Source organism: Palaemon carinicauda, chromosome 9 (assembly GCF_036898095.1).
Source record: "Palaemon carinicauda isolate YSFRI2023 chromosome 9, ASM3689809v2, whole genome shotgun sequence".
Taxonomy (NCBI): Eukaryota; Metazoa; Arthropoda; class Malacostraca; order Decapoda; family Palaemonidae; genus Palaemon; species Palaemon carinicauda.
Window position 1 is genome coordinate 72,125,393 of NC_090733.1, and position 19,223 is coordinate 72,144,615.

At 41.6% G+C, this 19,223-nt stretch overlaps 1 protein-coding gene across 2 annotated transcripts in view; it reads right to left on the reverse strand.

Moving 5' to 3' along the window:
- The window catches only part of INPP5E (Inositol-3-phosphate synthase), a 405,071-nt gene extending 386,260 nt beyond the window's left edge, over nt 1-18,811 (reverse strand). For both annotated transcript variants that reach the window (XM_068380074.1, XM_068380073.1), the window contains exon 1: nt 18,368-18,811. In XM_068380074.1, coding sequence (XP_068236175.1) covers nt 18,368-18,769 — 402 coding nt within the window. In that variant the 5' untranslated portion in view covers nt 18,770-18,811. The remainder of the gene's footprint in view (nt 1-18,367) is intronic.
- Between the last annotated feature and the right edge of the window lie 412 nt (nt 18,812-19,223).

Here is a 19,223-nt window from a genome sequence, read left to right on the forward strand (position 1 = left end):
GCTGACCCAAATCATTGCAAGTAATTTGCTATTGCTGTTGATTAGACAGCACTGAATTTTGTTCTCTAAGAGAGAGAGGATGGCAGTAACCTCAAGAGGTTGTGTCTCCTGCTAAAGGGGGAGAAAAACAGATTCAAAGATTCTATCTCCCTTATCACATCCAGGATCTGATTTGCTTCAGGAGACTGTCTAACTAGCGCAGTTCCTATTCACGCAAACTCGGCTTGTGAGCAGCCCTATTATAAATAGGACAACACGGGAGATGGTAGCAAACGAAGCAGCTACCTGGTTCCTGAGGCCATTTGTTCACAAGCCTTCCTGTAGTATGAACGAGGTGTACAAGAAAACATGTGCGTTCAAGGGAAATGAATTCCTGCATAAACCTAGCCACTTTGAAGAGGATCCCTCTGATTCCGGCGGCGGCGAGAAAACCTTTGGGAAACAAAGACCACCCTATTTGTGATACACAAACAAGAACCCAAAAAGCAAGGGGCACTGAGCCTTGTACTAGCGTATTATCCCCATCGCCGAAAAAGGGTGTATTCTTAAGTTACCAGAAATAACAAACCGTAATTCCATCAACTCTGCGGAGTCTAACAAAGTAGAGTAAGCTCAAGAATGAGGAGAGATGATCTATGCCATCTAGGAGAGAGTGCTCTCTTGAGGAGCTCCCTCTCAGGAAGTGGCTGTCGAACTAGCAAACGGTGCTATTGATAAGCAACCAGGGATCGTCTAGCCATTGAAAAACTGCGATTGGTAGCTGTCAAATCGGAGATCTGGAAAATTCAAGATCTACCGAATTGGTCGGGATCGTTTCGCTTGAGACTGTGCTCATGATCATGAGAGCCTTGTTCTAGGTCTTAAAACACCTCGTATGAGCTCATGAGTCCCGTTCACGAGTGTGAGCGTCTCCCACTAAGCATCTTGCACAGGAGCGAGATGCTCCCGATCGAGCTTACATTCACGAGCATGGGATACACTCTCTCATTCTTGAGTGTCTTCTGGTCGCGATCACAAGCTAAGCAATCCTGATCGCTACCTGGGCACTCACGATCGCGCTCTCACTTACGCTGATGATCACGCTCAAGCTCACAATCGAGCTCACGCTCACGATCATGAGTTACATGGTCTTATGGCTACGATTATGAGCGTGTTGAGGCCACAATCATGAGCTAGACACTTGTGATCACATCAGAGACGCTCACAACCACGCTCACGCTTGCTGTCGTGAGAGAGGCGCTTGTGACCGTAATCGTGGTCACGACGCTCTCTCTCACGCTCTCGATCATGAGTTACACTCTCACGGTCAGGAGCAAGACTCTCGTGATCATGATCACCAGCATCTTTTGGTAAAGATCACGAGCTACACTCTCGTGATCACGAATGAGACGCTTGCAATCGCGAAGTAGACGCACATGATCATACAGCGAAGAGCCGTTATCCCAGGCTAGATGCTCTCCATCGAGAACTAAAAGCTCATATCAAGAGATATAAGCTCACAATCACAAGATCAACGCTCATGATCACGAACTAGACGCACGTGATTGCGAGCATGAGCAAGACGCTCACGATAACGAGCACAAGCCAGACACTAAATACGAGCTGACGGTCATGATTATGAACTAAATGCTCACGACCATAAGCTAAAAGCTCATGCTCATACATTCTCACGATCACAAGCTAGATGCTTATGAAGACGTTCTAGTCATGCACAAGCTCTTGACACTTACGATCGCGAGCTATTCTAGCTCGTGATCGCAATCATGAACTAGATGCTCACGAGCGGACCTGGTCCTGCTTCCGTGCGAAACATGCTTTCATGCGGGACGCTCTCAAGCAAGATGCACACGCTTTCGGGCGAGACTCGTGCAGGACATTTGCGCTCTCAGGTGTGACACTCGTGCTCTCGTACGAGACGCTCATGCTCTTGTGCGAGATGCTCACACTCATAAGCAAGAAGCTCTCATGCAAGGCACTCATGCTCAGGAGCAAGATGCTCTCGCTCCTGTGCAGCAAGATTATCTTGCTTATGGTCGTGAGCATTTACTTCATAATTATGACTGTCAGCTCGTATTTAGTGTCTGGCTTGAGCCCGTTATCATGAGCGTCTGGCTCGTGCTCGCAATCACGAGCATCCAGTTCGTGATCACGAGCGTTGATCTTGTGATTGTGAGCTTATATCTCTTGATATGAGCTTTTAGTTCTCGATGGAGAGGGTCTAGCCTGGGATAACGGCTCTTTGCTTGTGATCATGAGCGTCTACTTCGCGATGGCAAGCATCTCGTTCGTGATCACGAGTGTAGCTCATGATCTTTACCACAAGATGCTGGTGATCATGATCACAAGAGTCTTGCTCCTGACCGTGAGAGTGTAACTCATGATCGAGAGCGTGAGAGAGAGCATCGTGACCGCAACTACGGTCACAAGCGCCTCTCTCACGACAGCAAGCGTGAGCGTGGTCGTGAGCATCTCTGATGTGATCACAAGTGTCTAGCTCATGATCGTGGCCTCAAGACACTCATGATCGTAGCCACAAGACGCTCGTGATGGTAATCAAGAGCGTCGTACCTGACCATGTAACTCACGATCGTGAGCGTGAGCTCGATTATGAGCTTGAGCGCAATCGTCTTTGTATGTAAGAGCACGATCGTGAGTGTCCAGGTAGCGATCACGATCGCTTAGCTCGTGATCGCTACCAGAAGACACTCGAGATCACGGTCACGAGTGTCGTGATCGCAGTTATGAGAGAGTGTATCCCATGCTTGTGAACCTAAGCTCGATCAGGAGCATCTCGCTTGCGATCACGTGAACATTCTTAAGGGTTGTAGAGAATGGCGTCACAATCATGGTCACGAGCGTCTCGCTCATGACCGTGAGCATGTAATTTATGCTCGTGAGCATAATTACGATCGCAAGCGTCTCGCTTGCTATCACTTGAACATTCTCAAGGGTTGTAGAGATTGACGTCACAATCATGGTCACGAGCGTCTCGCTTGCAACCGCGAGCGTGTAATTCACGACCATGAGTGTACAATTCATACTCATAAGCGTGAGCACAATCCCTTGAACGTTCTCAAGGGTTGAAGAGACTGATGTCACAATCATGGTCACAAGAGTCTCGCTAGTGACCGTGTAACTCACGCTCGTGATCATGAGTGTCTAACTCGTGATCACAAGCGTCCTAAAAAATTGAGAAAATACTAGTGTCCCAACCATGGTCACAACCATCTCGCTCGTGACCGAAAGTGTAACTCACTATCGTGAGCATGAGCGCGATCGTGAGTGTCTCGCTCGCGATCACGAGTGTTTACCTCGTGATTGTGAGCATCCTCAAAGGTTGAGGAAAGACGTGTGGTAATCGTGGTCATGAGCGTCTCACTCACGATCGTGAGGGTGTAGCTCACAATCATGAGCATGAGCGCTAACATAGGCGGAGACCACGATCGTCATGAGCTCGTGACAGTGACCGTATAACTCACATCTTTGAGCGTGAGCGCAAACGTGCGCAAAGTTTGTATAAAGACTCTTCCTAGGAAGGGGAATATCTTACACCTGGAGGTTTGCAGCACTCTGTTGCCCTTCAACGAGTTTTATCTCAAATGAAGGTTAACATAAAGTGTGTGGTGCTGGAGAAAAAGGCAAGGCTTTGTACTGGGTTGTCCTCGAAGGGATTTCCCTAATGGGAATCCTGCCAGAGTAATCCCCCGAAGGAGAAACCAAACAGGAGTTTGTCTTTAAGAAGCAGGTTGAGATCGCTATAACCTACGATACCATGATCATAGCGATCCCTGTGGCGATCACTGATCGTTACAAGACACCCTAATAGGTGTCTAACATCTGATTGTCGCAAACCACAATCTGACTGACCAGGAAGCCGAAATGATGAGTCTCGCCCCTGCAATCATTGGACAGAATAAATTCTGAACTAATCACCGATCAGGATGACAAGGTGATGAGTCTCTCCCCTGTGATCAATAAACAGAAGGAAAGTTTGTCAATCCGTCAATTGTCGAGCACGCCATGGGTTGACAATCGTCCTTGATCTCGCAATTATCAACAGGTGGAGCTGCATATGTGGTCTGAAACATTGCCTCTAGGGAGAGAGAAAAATTGGGGAATGTTGGGAGACGACGAGATTGGCAGAAGGCAAGAAGACTCGCCGTCAGCAGAAGACGAAGGAAGGGCAAACGGGAGGTAGACTTACTCAACAGCTAAGACGTCAGCCGCAGCTATAGCCACTGACCTTGCAACCCGATGTTGTCATGAAGCGCTGATAAAAAAAATAAATGAAGAGAATTAAAGATTCCTCCCCTACGAGAGGGAAGAAAAAACCGCTTCAAGGAATTATCAGCGCTGAGGAATCCTTCCAATGACTCGCATATCAAATATCAACATCCAAAACCTCCACATTACTCTAGAATGGAGCGTCGCATAAAAACTCAAGTCATATCTGTAATGAAAAGAATGAGCGTAAAGTAATAGTGGTAAATGGCTAAGCCTTGAAGGGAAAGAGAGGAGACGTCCACTCTCTACCAGCCAAAAGTAAAAAGTGAGGTGGTTCATTGAACCGTGAGTAGATATAGGTAGCTGGGTACTACCCAACCACCCCCTATTAGTAGTTAGGTAGGGTTGCCACCTCGCACTTGAAATCTAATGGCTGCCTTCCAGCTTTCGCCGAAGTAATATCCAATACAGGTAATCGCTGACTTACGACAGAGATAGGGACCGAGAGGCGCATCGCAAGTCGATTTTGATGTGTGCCAAACTAAAAAGTGAAGCTTTCGTAGATTTACAAAGCTGTGTTATGATTTGGAAATCATCCAAGTCATATTTCATCAATAATTTCTTACTGTATCATTTAATTTTCTTATTTCATAGTATATCTTATGCTCTAACAAATCCTCATTGTATCCTATTTTTCAATATCGGACACATTTTTGCAGTCAACAATTACCAATTTTTTGTTTACCTTTGGTTGCGATCAACTGTGCTGTTGATCTGAAGGTCCCACGGCCGTATCGAGATAATGCTCACGTACAAATGGCGTAATGTTTATATAATTTCTTAAATTATTTGAAATACACGCATATTCATGATGAATACTACGTCAGCACTAGTATGTTACATGATATAGTTTTCATATTCTCTCTCTCTCTCTCTCTCTCTCTCTCTCTCTCTCTCTCTCTCTCTCTCTCTCTCTCTCTCTCTCTCTCTCTCTCTCTCTCTCTATTATTAATTCACAGTTAAATCTTCTTATTTCTTTCAACATTATTAGAAATTCTCTGTACTATTACTCGATGTTTCAATAATGGGAAAATTAGTAACGCACCGAGGGAAATCACTTGACTTGCCACTCGCCTTCAGCCAGAAATATGAAATTCTCAGAATTTTCTTAAATTTATGGTACGTTATACTATTCTCATAACTACTGGTACAGACCACTAAAGCACTTGATATCGTTACTCGGTGTTTCGATGATTGGAATACTGCAATAAGATTATTCAGTAATATGCCGAAAGGATATCTTTCCATTTGCCAGCGCGCTTCCGCCAGAAATATGACGTCACAAGTTATGGAACGTAAACTGTACAAAGAATGACTTGCAAAATATGTAAATCCCTTTTCGTTTTCCTTGCAAGAAATGAAAGAAATACTAACTTACCAAGAAAAAGTATTTAATTTTCATAATGTACAAGGAAATATTTTCTTTAAGAAAATATTTGTCCTATTAGTGTACAGTACTTTCTTTAGATGAATATCGATCTATTATCAGAGATTAAATAAAATTAGTGTAGAGTCAAATTAACACTACGTCGTATTCTTAACAACCAATACAGACCCACAAAATACTTTGTATCAATATTTCATATTTTGATAATGGAAATACTAATAAAAATCCTTAGCTTATTAAAGGAAATCAGTGTATTGTCCGGTCGCTTTCCGCCGGTAATATGAGGCCACCAGACAAATGATATGAACTCAACAGATATTAAAACTTTTCTTAATGTACTTTTTACTGAAAATGGATACGGTATATTATCAATAAAAGAAAATACTAATTCACTCAGTAAAATTATATTTTCATATTAAAATAAATTTTTGAACATACTTACCCGGTGGATATATGTATAGCTAACGTCTCTGACATCCGACAGAAAATTCAAAACTCGCGGCGATCGAAGATTGGGTAGCTGGGTGTACAACTAGCGCCACCACTCGCCAGGATACTGTAACCATTCCTCAAATCCTCAGGTCTTCTCTGCCCATAGGGTCTCTAGAGGGGCAGAAGGGAGTGAGTTTAATTATATATATCCACCGGGTAAGTATGTTCAAAATTTTATTTTAATATGAAAATATCATTTTTAAATATTTAACTTAGCCGGTGGATATACATATAGCTGATTGACACCCTTGGTGGAGGGTAAGAGACCAGCAGTAAACATCATAGGAATATAACTCAAGAGTTTTGATAAAAACAAACTTAAGGCTTCGTACCTGATAAGGAAGCTGATTTTTATGATTTTCTGCCTCATTAGTCCGCTATCCTTATGAAGCCCAGCGATCCACTCAGGGGGCTGAAAGACCTCAAGGAGCTGTCATATCTGGGGTGACCACCCCTATGACAGGACCTCAACCAATACCCATGATCTGGGCGCTCTCAAGAAACAAGTTTGACCACCCGCTAAAATCAAATGATTGCGGAAGGCTGTCCCAGCCTCCACATACAACCAAAAAGACAATAGTTTCAAGAGAAGAAAAAAAGGTATTGGGATTAGGGGGAATGTAGTGGTAGAACCTTCACCCACTACTGCACTCGCTGCTACGAATGGTCCCAAAGTGTAGCAGTCCTCGTAAAGAGTCTGGACATTCTTTAAATAATGTGAAGCGAACACAGATTTGCTCCTCCAGTAGGTTGCGTCCATAATGCTTCGTGGGGAACAATTCTGTTTGAAAGCCACTGACGTTGCCACAGCTCTGACTTCATGAGTCTTTACTTTCAACAATCGAAGGTCAGTCTCACCGCAGTGAGCGTGAGCCTCTCTAATTTAGAGCCTGATAAAATATGATAAGTTGTTCTTAGACATCGGTAAGGAGGGCTTCTTGACCGAACACCATAAAGACTCAGATTCACCACGAAATTTTTGGTTCAGTCAATGTAAAATTTAAGTATTCTCACAGGTCATAGGACTCTCTCTATCTTGTTACCAACCACATCTGATAGGTTGGGGATCTCAAAAGATTTAGGCCATGGATGGGAAGGACGCTCATTCTTGGCTAAGACACCAAGCTGCAAAGAGCATACTGCTTTACCAGTACAGAAGCTGATGTTCTTACTGAAGGCATGAACCTCACTAACTCTTTTTGCAGTAGCAAGACTCACTAAGAAAAGTGTCTTCAGAGTAAGATCTTTAAAAGAAGTTAAGTGCAAAGGTTCAAAATTTCTCAGACATCAGAAATTTAAGGACAACATCCAGGTTCCAAGCTGGCGTCATTACCCCATGCTTCTTGGAAGTCTCGAAAGACTTGAGAAGGTCTTGAAGGTCTTTACTGTTCGAGAGGTCTAGGTTCCTGTGACTGAACACTGCAGCTAACATGCTCCTGTAACCTTTAATGGTAGAGGCAGAAAAGTTTCGTACATTCCTAAGGTGTAACAGGAAGTCAGCAATTTGAGCTATAGAGGTATAGGACAAGGAAAAGGAGGTGGCCTTGTACCAATCTCGAAATACCTCTTATCTAGACTGGTAGATCCTGATGGTAGAGGATCTCCTTGCTCTGGCAATTGCTCTAGCTGCCTCCTTCGAAAACCCTCGAGCTCTAGAGAGTCCTCGATAGTCTGAAGGCAGTTAGATGAAGCGTGTGGAGGCTTTGATGGAACCTTTTCATTTGAGAAGATCCAACCGCATTGGCAGGCTTCTTGGAAAGTCCACCATCCACTGATGTACCTCGGTGAACCATTCTCTTGATGGCCAGAGGGGAGCAACGAACGTCAACTTGGTCCCTTCGTGAGAGGCCAACTTCTGTAGGACTTTGTAAATGATCTTGAATGGGGGAAATGCATACACCTCCAGGTGAGACCAGTCCAGTAAGAACGCATCGACGTGGACTGCCTCTGGATCTGGAACTGGAGAGCAGTAAGAAGGAAGCCTCTTCATTATTGAGGTTGCGAACAGGTCTATGGACGGACGTCCCAATATCCGCCATAGTTTCTCGCACACTTCCTGATGAAGAGTCCATTCCGTGGGAATGACTTGGCCTCTTCTGCTTAGGCAGTTTGCCCTCACATTCCTTTCTCCCTGAATAAACCTTGTAAGTAAGGTGATGTTTCTTTCCTTCGTCCAAACTAGGAGATCCTTTGCAGTTAAGTAAAGGGACTGCGAGTGGGTCCCGTCTTGCTTGGCGATGTAGGCTAACGCTATGGTGTTGTCTGTGTTCACCTGCACCACTTTGTTTCGAATCAGTCTTTCAAAACTTTGCAGGGCCAAAAGAACTGCTAGAAGCTCCTTCTGGTTGATGTGAAGCTTTACCTGGTCTTTGGTCCAAAAATCCCGAGCAATCTAGACTGTCTAGTGTTGCTCCCCACCCCACGTCCGAAGCGTCTGAGGACAACACATGGTCTGGGTTCTTGTGGGCAAGAGACAGGCCTTCCTGAAGTCTGAGATTGACATCCCACCATTTCAGGCAAGTCATGATCGTTTCTGGAAGTGGTATGGACACTGCTTCTAAGCCCTTCTCCTTGTCCCAATGGAGGTTGAGGTGAAACTGAAGAGGGCAAAGATTGAGTCTTCCTAGGGAGACAAACTGCTCCAGAGACGAAAGTGTTCCCAGTAGAATCATCCACATCCTTACAGAGCAACTGCTCTTCTTATGATAAAGACGAATCTTTAAGAGAGCTTGCTCAAGTCTTGATGGCGATGGAAAAGCCCGAAAAACTAGGCTCCGTATCTCCATCCCAAAATAGAGAATAGTTTGAGATGGGGTCAGTTGAGACTTCTCCTTGTTTACTAGGAGACCTAAGTCCTTCGCTAGGGTCAAAGTCCATCTGAGGTCCTTCAGACAGCGATTGAAGGATGACGCCCTGAGTAGCCAGTCGTCTAGGTAATGGGAGGCTCTGACACCTGTCGAGTGCAGGAAGCTCGCCACGTTCCGCATGAGCTTCGTGAGCACAAGAGGAGTAGTGCTGAGACCGAAGCACAGAGCTCAAAATTGGAACACTTCCTTCCCATACACGAACCTTAGATAATGTAGGAAGGTCGGATGGATAGGGATATGGAAGTATGCGTCCTGGAGATCGAGAGAGACCATCCAATCGCTTTCCCTTACTGCTGCAAGCACAGACTTGGAAGTTTCCATAGTGAACTTTGTTTTCAGGATAAACACATTGAGCGCGCTCACGTCCAGCACTGGTCTCCAACCTCCTGAGTTCTTTGGAACTAGGAGGAGGCGGTTGTAAAAGCCTGGAGACTGATGGTTTAAAACCTTCACCACAGCTCCCTTCTCTAACAAGAGGGACACCTGTAGGTGCAAAGCTTGTCTTCTTGCTTCCTCTTGGTATCTGGGAGAGAGATCTATCAGCTTTTGGACAAGAGGAGGTTTCTTTACAAAAGGTATTATGTACCCCTCCTTCAACAAGAGCACAGACCATTGGTCTGCTCCTCTTCTCTCCCAAGCCTGCAAGAAGTTCTTCAATCTGGCTGGAGGGAAGGCAAAGGTTGACTTGCCAAGACTTCTTTTGGTCTGCAACCATTCTCTCAGCAAACGCAAAGTTCTCTTAGAAGACTGAGAGAGCACCAATTTAGTAAAAGAGGGAGCTGTAGCAGCCAACTCTAAGGTGAATTCTGACGGAGGCGAGCGTGGAGCAGCAGGAATAAAATGCAAAGGAAAAACTTCGTTAAAAACAGTCATGATCTTCTTAAAATCCAAAGATTGTTGGGCAGATCTAGGTTCCTCTTCTTCAGACAAGATACCCAAAGGTACAGCTGTGGAAAGGGGATATATCCTCTTGCTCCTCAGATTAAACTTCATCCGGAAGCTCAATGTTTTTACAAGGTGGTGAGTCAACAAGACGTCGGGATGGAATAGCTTGACAGCTTGCATCAGCCTGCCGATGAGTAACAGGCAGAGGATGAAGGTCGACGTCACGTGGGACTACATCGACCGATGTTCAACAATACGTCGAAGCTGACGATCGGTGTCACGTTTGACAGCATGCCGACGTCAGCGTGACGTGAAACTTCACGCTTAGAAGTCTGAAGAGAAAAGTCACGCTTATTAGAACCGTGACGCTCCGCAAGCAAGGGTTCCTGTCAATCAGGAGCTGGACAATAAGAGTGCATTAAAGTGATTCTGTGAAGGAGTCTCCGGTGCAACAATACAAGACGTTATAAAGGAACGTTTGGCAGGCGAACCTTCCTCTGATGAAGGTAGACGTTCTGGGGTGCTATAATGACTGCAGCCAGGACGTTGACTTTGTTCTGAAGGAACCAATTTCCTTTTGAGAGGTCTGAAAACCTTACGCCAGGATTTCTTACTGACGTTGACGTTTTCGTAGGATGAGCAGAACTTAGTGTCACCTCTCCCAAGATAAGGGTACTGACGTTATCGTCGTGACGAGCAACGACAACCGCAACTCGTGAGGGAAAAACGTCTGTTTGTGGTTTAAAACCTATCGTTCCCTTTGGTCGTTTGACATTCCTTCTCCCAGGGGTTGGGGAGCTTGAAAGAGGTCTAGGACTGGGTGAACGGCAAGTACGAACAGACGAACCCTCCACAATACTGAACACATTTTTCGCACTTTTTTCACTAACACTGGCACTTTTTAACAATTTAACATCGGACATGAATAAAGCTGATTTCTATCCGTAACAAGCAATTCTCCCTTAAGCCAAAAGGTTAGAATTCCGAAATATGTCCTTTAGTGTAGGTTCATTAGTACATAATTGTATCACACATGTAAAAATTAATAAACATATACATATATATAAGTAAAAGTAAAATATATAAAGTATAAGTTAAAAAGGTTCAGTGACTTGGATCGAGAATAAAAAACTAGATCGCTAAGGACTACGTTTTCTCTCTTTCTCTCCCTGTACAGTGACTTGGGACGAGAATAAAAAACTAGAATGCGAAGAACTACGTTTTCTCTCTATCTCTCTCCCTGTACAGTGACTTGGGACGAGAATAAAAAACTAGATCGTGAAGAACTACATTTTCTCTCTCTCTCCCTATACAGTGACTTGGGACGAGAATAAATATCTGAATCGAGAACAACAACGTTTTCTCACTCTCTATCTCCCTGTACAGTGACTTGGGACGAGAATAAATATCTGGATCGTTCTCTCTCTCTCTCTCTCTCTCTCTCTCTCTCTCTCTCTCTCTCTCTCTCTCTCTCTCGTTACGAGAGTAATGGCTTAAGCCACTCACTCTCCGACAAAAAAAAGGGTTATTTGACTAAAGAAAAATACTAAAAGGACTAATTAATTGCAAAATAACATGTTTCTTTTATTTAGTAACTTAAAAACTTCAGTTTGTAAGGAGAATGTACTAATCATCAAAATCGATACAAAGTGAAATCGTGATAACGATAGACTGAAAACTACGTAGCATAAATAAACTTAACGCTAGTTAATCTTTGAAAACAGATCGAAGACTATCAAAAGAAAAAATTTATTAAAAAGACAAAACTTCACTTAAAATATTTTCTTAAAATATTCATCCCATCGATCCATAAAAATACAAAATTTACTCGGTATTTAGTACAAATGGAGTGGAGATCGATTGAGGCCTTAGTAAGGTGGGTGAGATATAAAAATATAGAGGTAAATCTATAAATATCAACAAGAATATATAAAGTGATAAAATAAATACTATAATCTTAAAGCCTTTCACACACTTCCCATACACTGGGGAAGGGTCGGCCATAGGGAAAATCCAGAGAGAGATCAAACAAGCAAGGGTCAAAAATAGTCAAATCAAAAAGAGTTTCAGGAAAAATCTTAAGAAAATCCAATCAAGCGAAAGCCATAAACCAATAAACAAGTACTTCACCAAGGCTGTAGAAAAACTTGAGGTTAGCGCGAGCAAGAAAATTTCAATGTTTATGCGACAGCGACAGAGAAGAACTGAGGATTTGAGGAATGGTTACAGTATCCTGGCGAGTGGTGGCGCTAGTTGTACACCCAGCTACCCAATCTTCGATCGCCGCGAGTTTTGAATTTTCTGTCGGACGTCAGAGACATTAGCTATACTGTATATATATTCACCAGCTAAGTATTGTGTTTAAAATCACTTTATTTCTTATACAAAAAAAAAAAAAATACAGAATATTTCCAGGGAAATGTTTGACCTATTAACGTAGTATTTCCGATAGATTCGTGACGTCATCACCCTGAAAAAAATTGTCAGTAAGTCAAACAGTCATAGGTCGCATATGTCGTAAGTCAACGACTCCCTGTATTTCATATAAGTACAGTATCATACTGTACAGTACCACTACGTATTACATTTTACATTTATTAATGTACAGTGATGCCTCACAACACGAAATTAATTAGTTCCGTAAGGAATTTTGTGATGTGAATTTTTCGTATAGCGAGTCGCCTTTTACATGTAAATAGCCTAATTCGTTCCAGACCCTAGAAAAACATCACATTAAATGATCATAAAAATGATATTCGGCCCTAAATGTACTAAATATATGAAAAGTACTGTACAGTATTGTGATAATTTAATAATAAAATGAAATTAATATTCTGAAAAAGTTGAGTTTAATTAGAGCAAACAGTAAATATAAAGTACGTAACAAAAATGTGGAACCTTACCTTTGGAGTGAGGCGATGTCTGAAAGCAAAGTGCGGGGCGGTAGAGGAGGATGAAAACGGCGGAAAACGTAAACACTTAACTTTACAAAACAAATTTATAAATGACAGAAAACATTAACACTTAATTTTAGGAAACGAATCTACAAATGGCAGGAAATATTAACACTTAACTTTACGATAAACTTGAAATAAAATTTATTTTTTTCTATTTTTCTATTTTTCTTTACTTTACGTTTTCTATTTTCTAAATTTAATTACACTACGCATTTTCTTCATCACTACTACTACCACTTTTCTTTTGTTTTTTAGCTGGCGCTTGGTCTGCTTCTACCAAAGGCCTCTTACTAAAATATGCATCCAAAGAAGCTTGTTTCCGTCTGCTTCTTAAAATGTTCCTGAAATAACTCAGGCAAACTTCATTACAGTACTTAAGCGCACAACCTGTGAGAATTTTTTCTGGGCTTCTCTTTTCTACGAGAGTCACCATTTCAAAGTATCCATCTAGACCCTCTTCAATTTCTGCCGTTGTCAGTGGATCATCCTCCTCAACCCCGCTGTACTCTTCCTGAACGGCGTTCATTCGCATGGCCTCCAACTCCTTCAGGTCATCCGTTGTAAGTTCATCTTGGTGCTCCTGGATAAGCTCATCAACTTCCAGACCCATGGACTTCCCGAGTGTAACGATCTCGGCGACTTCAGACTGAGCATCAGGTTCAGGATCGTCAACATTTTCAGAATCGTCTTCAGTTTGGTCTGCGTGGAAGTCCGTGAAATCTCGTGCGGAGACGACATCAGGCCACAGGTTCCTCCAAGCAGAGTTCAATGTGTGCCTCGAAATCTACTGCCAAGCTTGATCAATCATTTTGAGGCATATGACAATATCAAAATGCTCCTTCCAAAATTGACGAAGGATGAGGTTTGTGCTCTCAATGATTTTGAAACATCTCTTGAAGAGATATTTCGTGTAGATTTTCTTAAAGTTTGAAATCACTTGCTGGTCCATGGGCTGGAGGAGAGGGGTGGTGTTCGTTGGAAGATAGAGAACCTCGACGAAGGAATATTGTGGTGCTATATTTAAATGGAGGGAAGGAGGGTGAGCATGAGCAGGGGCATTGTCCAGCACCAGCAGGCATTTCATAGGGAGGCGCTTCTCTTCCAAATACTTTTTCACAGCCGGGCTAAAACAAATATTTATCCACTCTATACACAATTGTCTTGTTACCCAGGCTTTTCCATTAGCCCTCCACAACACATTTAGATGTTCCTTAACGACTTTGTGGGTCTTGATGGCTCGAGGAGTATTGGAGTAATACACCAGCAGGGGTTTCACCTTGCAATCCCTACTGGCATTTGCACAGAGTGCAAGGGTAAGCCTATCCTTCATAGGCTTATGCCTAGGTAGCCTGTTTTCTTCTGCTGTGATATACGTTCGGCGAGGCCTTTTTTTCCAAAAAAAGCCCAGTCTCTTCGCAATTGAAAACTTGCTGGGGACTGTAGCCTTCCCAAACGGTCAACTCGTCGAACGTCTTAACAATGGCTTCAGCTGCTTTCGTGTCCGAGCTTGCAGCCTCCACATGATGCAACACTGAATGAATGCCTGAGCGTCTCTTAAATTTTTCAAACCTTCCACTAAAAGCCTTGAACTCTGGGGGTTCCTGCTTCGATGTTCCTTCTCCTGCGTCTGCATCGGCCTGAGTACGCAGGAGATCACCGAAAATGGCGCTGGCTTTCTGGCAGATTATCGCTTCGGTGATAGTGTCTCCAGACATTTCTTTGTCCTTTTTCCAGAAAAGCAGTAATCTCTCCATCTCCTCATGGAGGTGGCTCCTCTTGCTGGAGAAAACAGTCACACCCTTAGAAGGTGTTGCTGCTTTGATAGCTTCCTTCTGCTTAAGGGTATCGGCGGGGGGGGGGGGGTTAATTTTGAGTGGCGGTGTTGAAACTTGCACAGTTATTACCTCTAATTATAAAGAAGATTCACATAAAATTTCAGGTCAATTGAATGAAAACGTTTTTCTTTACGAATATTTTTCTCTTAAAAATAACGTTTATTTCATGTTTTTTAAATTAGATCTCCTTGTTTATCACTCAATTAAAAAAAAAAAAGATACCAGGAGAAAGTTCAATTCCTACCAAATAAAATGGTATGATAAAAAATCTAATATACGATTTATGCTATTTTTAAACAATTTTTAGAAATGCAATAAAAAAAATACCATAAAATTATGTATTTCAATGTTAGTAGAAAAAAATTAAGAGAGAAAAGAAGAAAGATAGCCCTGGTGATGAGTTTTCTCAAAATCTCTAATTAAATTGCTTTTTAGATTACTAAAATCCATTCATAAATAACAGAGTTATTTAAGTTTGAAAGTAGAAAAATGCATGTTTTGAGGAAAACAGTTCTAAAGTTTTGCTTACCTTTTTTTGCTTTTAAAACCATATAGTGTCTCTTGGAAAACCCTATAGGGCACCTGGTACCCTCTCTTTTATAAGAGATATTATCCCCTCAAAAAAAAAAAAAAAACACTTCACTTAAACAAAATAGTTATGATCATATTTTATGTGTGTGTGGGGGGGGTCATAGAGCGCCACTCTACTCTTTGTTGCCAGGGTTTTAGGGGACTAATGAGCTCCACCTTCATATCCTCCTTTAGATGTTCTTTGTTTCTTTGCCTTTCTTGAATACATTGAAGACATTCTTTTCCTGGTCTTCTCTTTATATATTTCTTATACCTTTGGTAAGTGCTGTTTGCCATAGGTCTAGCACCTAAGGCAATTCGAGTGTTATTCAAGGCTGCTAAGCCTCCCCCATTTATCATATTTTGATACATAAAAGAAGCTGCTGTTTCACCAATAGTATCTGTTTTCACACTTTCATTTCCTTTCACTTTTGTATGTTTGAAAACAGACGGTTCTTCACACAGACACTTTAGTTTCAAGTCAACATCAAAACTGTTTTTATCAACTTCGAGTGTTATGTTGCTTTCACACTGCCCACAATATGTCGAACTAACAGCGTCTTTCAAAACTTTCAAGGGTAATAAAACTATTTCCCCATCACTGCTTTCATTTAGGAGCTTTTCTTTTTCAGTTACAAAACCACTCAATAAAGAATTTTGTAGTTAGGCTCCCGATAACACACCATCATCTGTTGCATCATGAACAGAAGTTACATTTCAAAAACGTTCCTTCTCTTCTTCGTCCTTCTCCTCCTCATCATCATCAGATAACTTCAAAATAAAATCATCAGTTCCATCATCATCACCTTGATATATTTGAGCAAGGGAAAAATAGAATTCACTCGAAGCAGCTTCGCTATAGGAAAGACTCACGAGGTCATTCTCACACGTGCTGAGCACATGGTGTTTGTTTTTGTTTTTTTTTTCGTCATAAGCCTTGATATTGTGAGAGCTTCCTTCCCTTCGCTTACTAAACTTCCTTAAAGGCATTCTTGTAGTATATATAAATCACAATTGATGTTCAATAATTCGAAAAAGTGATGCAACTGTTTGAAAATACAAGAGAGCACAACCACAGATATAGATCATATAGGCCTAGCTACAACTGGATTTGTTGTTGCCATAAACATAGGGAGATGCCGACTCTATTGGGAAAACATATCGTACAACAAACGAAAAAAAATTATGATAAAAAAAAAATAAATACTTCGAGGAAGAACGAAAAAAAAAATGCTAAGGTTACGCCTACCCAGCCCTTTAATCATTTACCAGGTAGGTCCTTTAAATTGCCCTTTAAACCGTTTAAAAGGCTTCCTATCAATTTCATCTTGCGCGAGACAACGGAGGGGACCCCCACCTATCGAAATATGACAGTAACTAATTTTCGCGAATTTCAGCCAATATCGCTAAAATTACACCAAGCCGATACCCTTAAGGATCGTTCCTATCGTAGATGGATTTCGGCCATATTCCTTCGCGAACACACTTAACCGCATGCCATCCTCATATTTCTTTATTGTTTCCATCTTCATCTCCACGGAAAGCATCATCCTCTTCTTTCCCTTAACATCAGCGACTTTCTTGGGATCCATGGCTAATGATGTATCATAGGATAACACACGATAACAGTACGTAGTATAGTAAAATTCTTACGAAAGCGAAACCACAAACACTAAGTCCATGCGTGCGATACCGCTAATGGAACGAAAAGACATAGGAACGCCAATGCGTAGAGATGCACGATGGGATACAGTACACTAGATGCCGACCAATCGGAGAGCAGGATCTCATGGTAGTAACTAGCCTCCAAGTAGGGAGATAACCAATGGGAATGCAGAAGGATGGTAGCGAGTTTACAAGCTGGCGGCGCACGAATTTCAAAATCCATCTCGGATGCTCCCGCTCGTACCGCCTTTCGTTGTCCGAACCATTTTTCCATGATCCGAGTCATAAATTTATTCGCATCTCCTTTCGTGAAGTGAAAATTTTGTAAGGCGATTCTTTCGTAGCTAGAGGTTTGACTGTACTATGCTCTCATAACAACATTATTTATTTAGCAGTTAGGTTACGTGTATTGAATGATTCAAATGTATTTGGATGTATTTCATTGTGGTTATAGCTTTATTATAAAATTCAATGTTGTGTTTCTGTAGGGCTTGGAACTAATTAGGCAATTTACATATAAAACTGCCCTCATTATGCAAAGATATCATGATACGAAGGCCACTCTGAAACAAATTAATTTTGTATCTAGAGTTATTACTGTAAAAAGATTCTTCAGCATCAACTTTGGGATTTTGAAAGTTGAAAGCAAACAATTGTTCTTTGCACTCTTCTTTTTCTTCCATGAGAACTTTTCCCACTGAAGAGGAGGCAACAACCACCATTCAACACAGGGAGATGACTGCAAACACTCATACCTCCTGCAAAAACAACAACACAGATGAGATGGATCAATGGCAGGGTTAGAGATAAACCTGCCACACAAATTTTTGCCCTTACTATAGAGAAAAAGAATTAATACCCAGAATTATGAAGGTAGCAAGAGTATGCGTACATCTTGCAGCCAAAGTAATAAGTGGTACAGTATTCTCGTTGACTCGTGGGTGGGCAGGGCTTACCCAAACCACACAACAATAGTGAAAGCAGCCTATTTAACCATATAATTGTCATCATCCTCATCTGTTACTAGTCCACTGCAGGAAAAAGGCCTCAGACATGTCCTTCCACTGCCAGTCTATACAAGCAAATTTCCTTAGTTTATTAATCCATTGTCTTCTCCTCTTTCCCGTTTCTTTTGTAATCTCTACAAACAGGTTCTGTTATTCTTAATGTCCATTTATTATTTGTCAGTCTCATTATATGTCCTGCCGATGTCCATTTCTTTCTTTACATGTTGGAATACAGTATACACTATTGTTAATAAGGACGAAGGTTTGCATTTGTATGGAATAAATTGTTTTTTAGTGATGAGAAACGAGGTTTTTTTTCAGTGACATAGATGCTAGACTATAGAAATTTTACTACCAACATTATCTAATTTCTTAACGAATATCTTGAAGTCATTGACCACAATTTAGTAGTACTTACCTCCTTTGCAGTTACAGGCTGTGCCGGGAACACACAAAGGTTATGTATCTGGTTAAAAACATCAGAAAGACGTGTCATCGAATTAGATCTCTTGATTTGAGGAGATGAATGAGAATGATCGTCAGTACGTGGTGAATGCGGCTTTTTACCCTCCACTGGTTGTGATACAGTACGATTTGCTACACTGTGCATTTTATGTCTCATTTGAAAATCTGGATCGTTGTTTGGTAGTGATTGATCAGCTGATTCAAAGGAACATACTCTTTCACCTGGGCTAGAAGATTTGTCTACATTTTCCCATGCCTGATGCCCACTCAAGGATATAACATTAATCTTACTGGGTACAAGAGTGACAGATCCTCCATGCTTCAATACTACTCTACTAGAAGATAGCTGATGCATGTTTAAATTGTACTCTTGAGATTTTCCATCTCGCTGAAAATTGCCATCTGTAAAACAATGATGTACATTAACATCAAGACTTAGAATAAAGTAAGACACAAATAATGTTACAAAAATAAAAAAGCAATTTGTGGAAAAAGAAAATTTTTGAGTATTTTGTATTTTTCCTAACTACCAGTTTATAAAGCTGAGTCCTTTAATAGAATTATGATTTCAGCAAAGCTGAAAAAGGCCCTTAAAATTTTTAACAAGGTGGAAGAAGTAGCTGGGGATTGGTAGCTAAGCCCAGACCCAGCATACTACCGAGCTTCTATTTTCACCTTAAAACTACGAAAAATTTTATTTTTATAATAAAATAAATTTTTGAATATACTTACCCGGTGATTATAATAGCTGCAACTCTGTTGCTCGACAGAAAACACTAAGGTAAAATTCACCAGCGATCGCTACACAG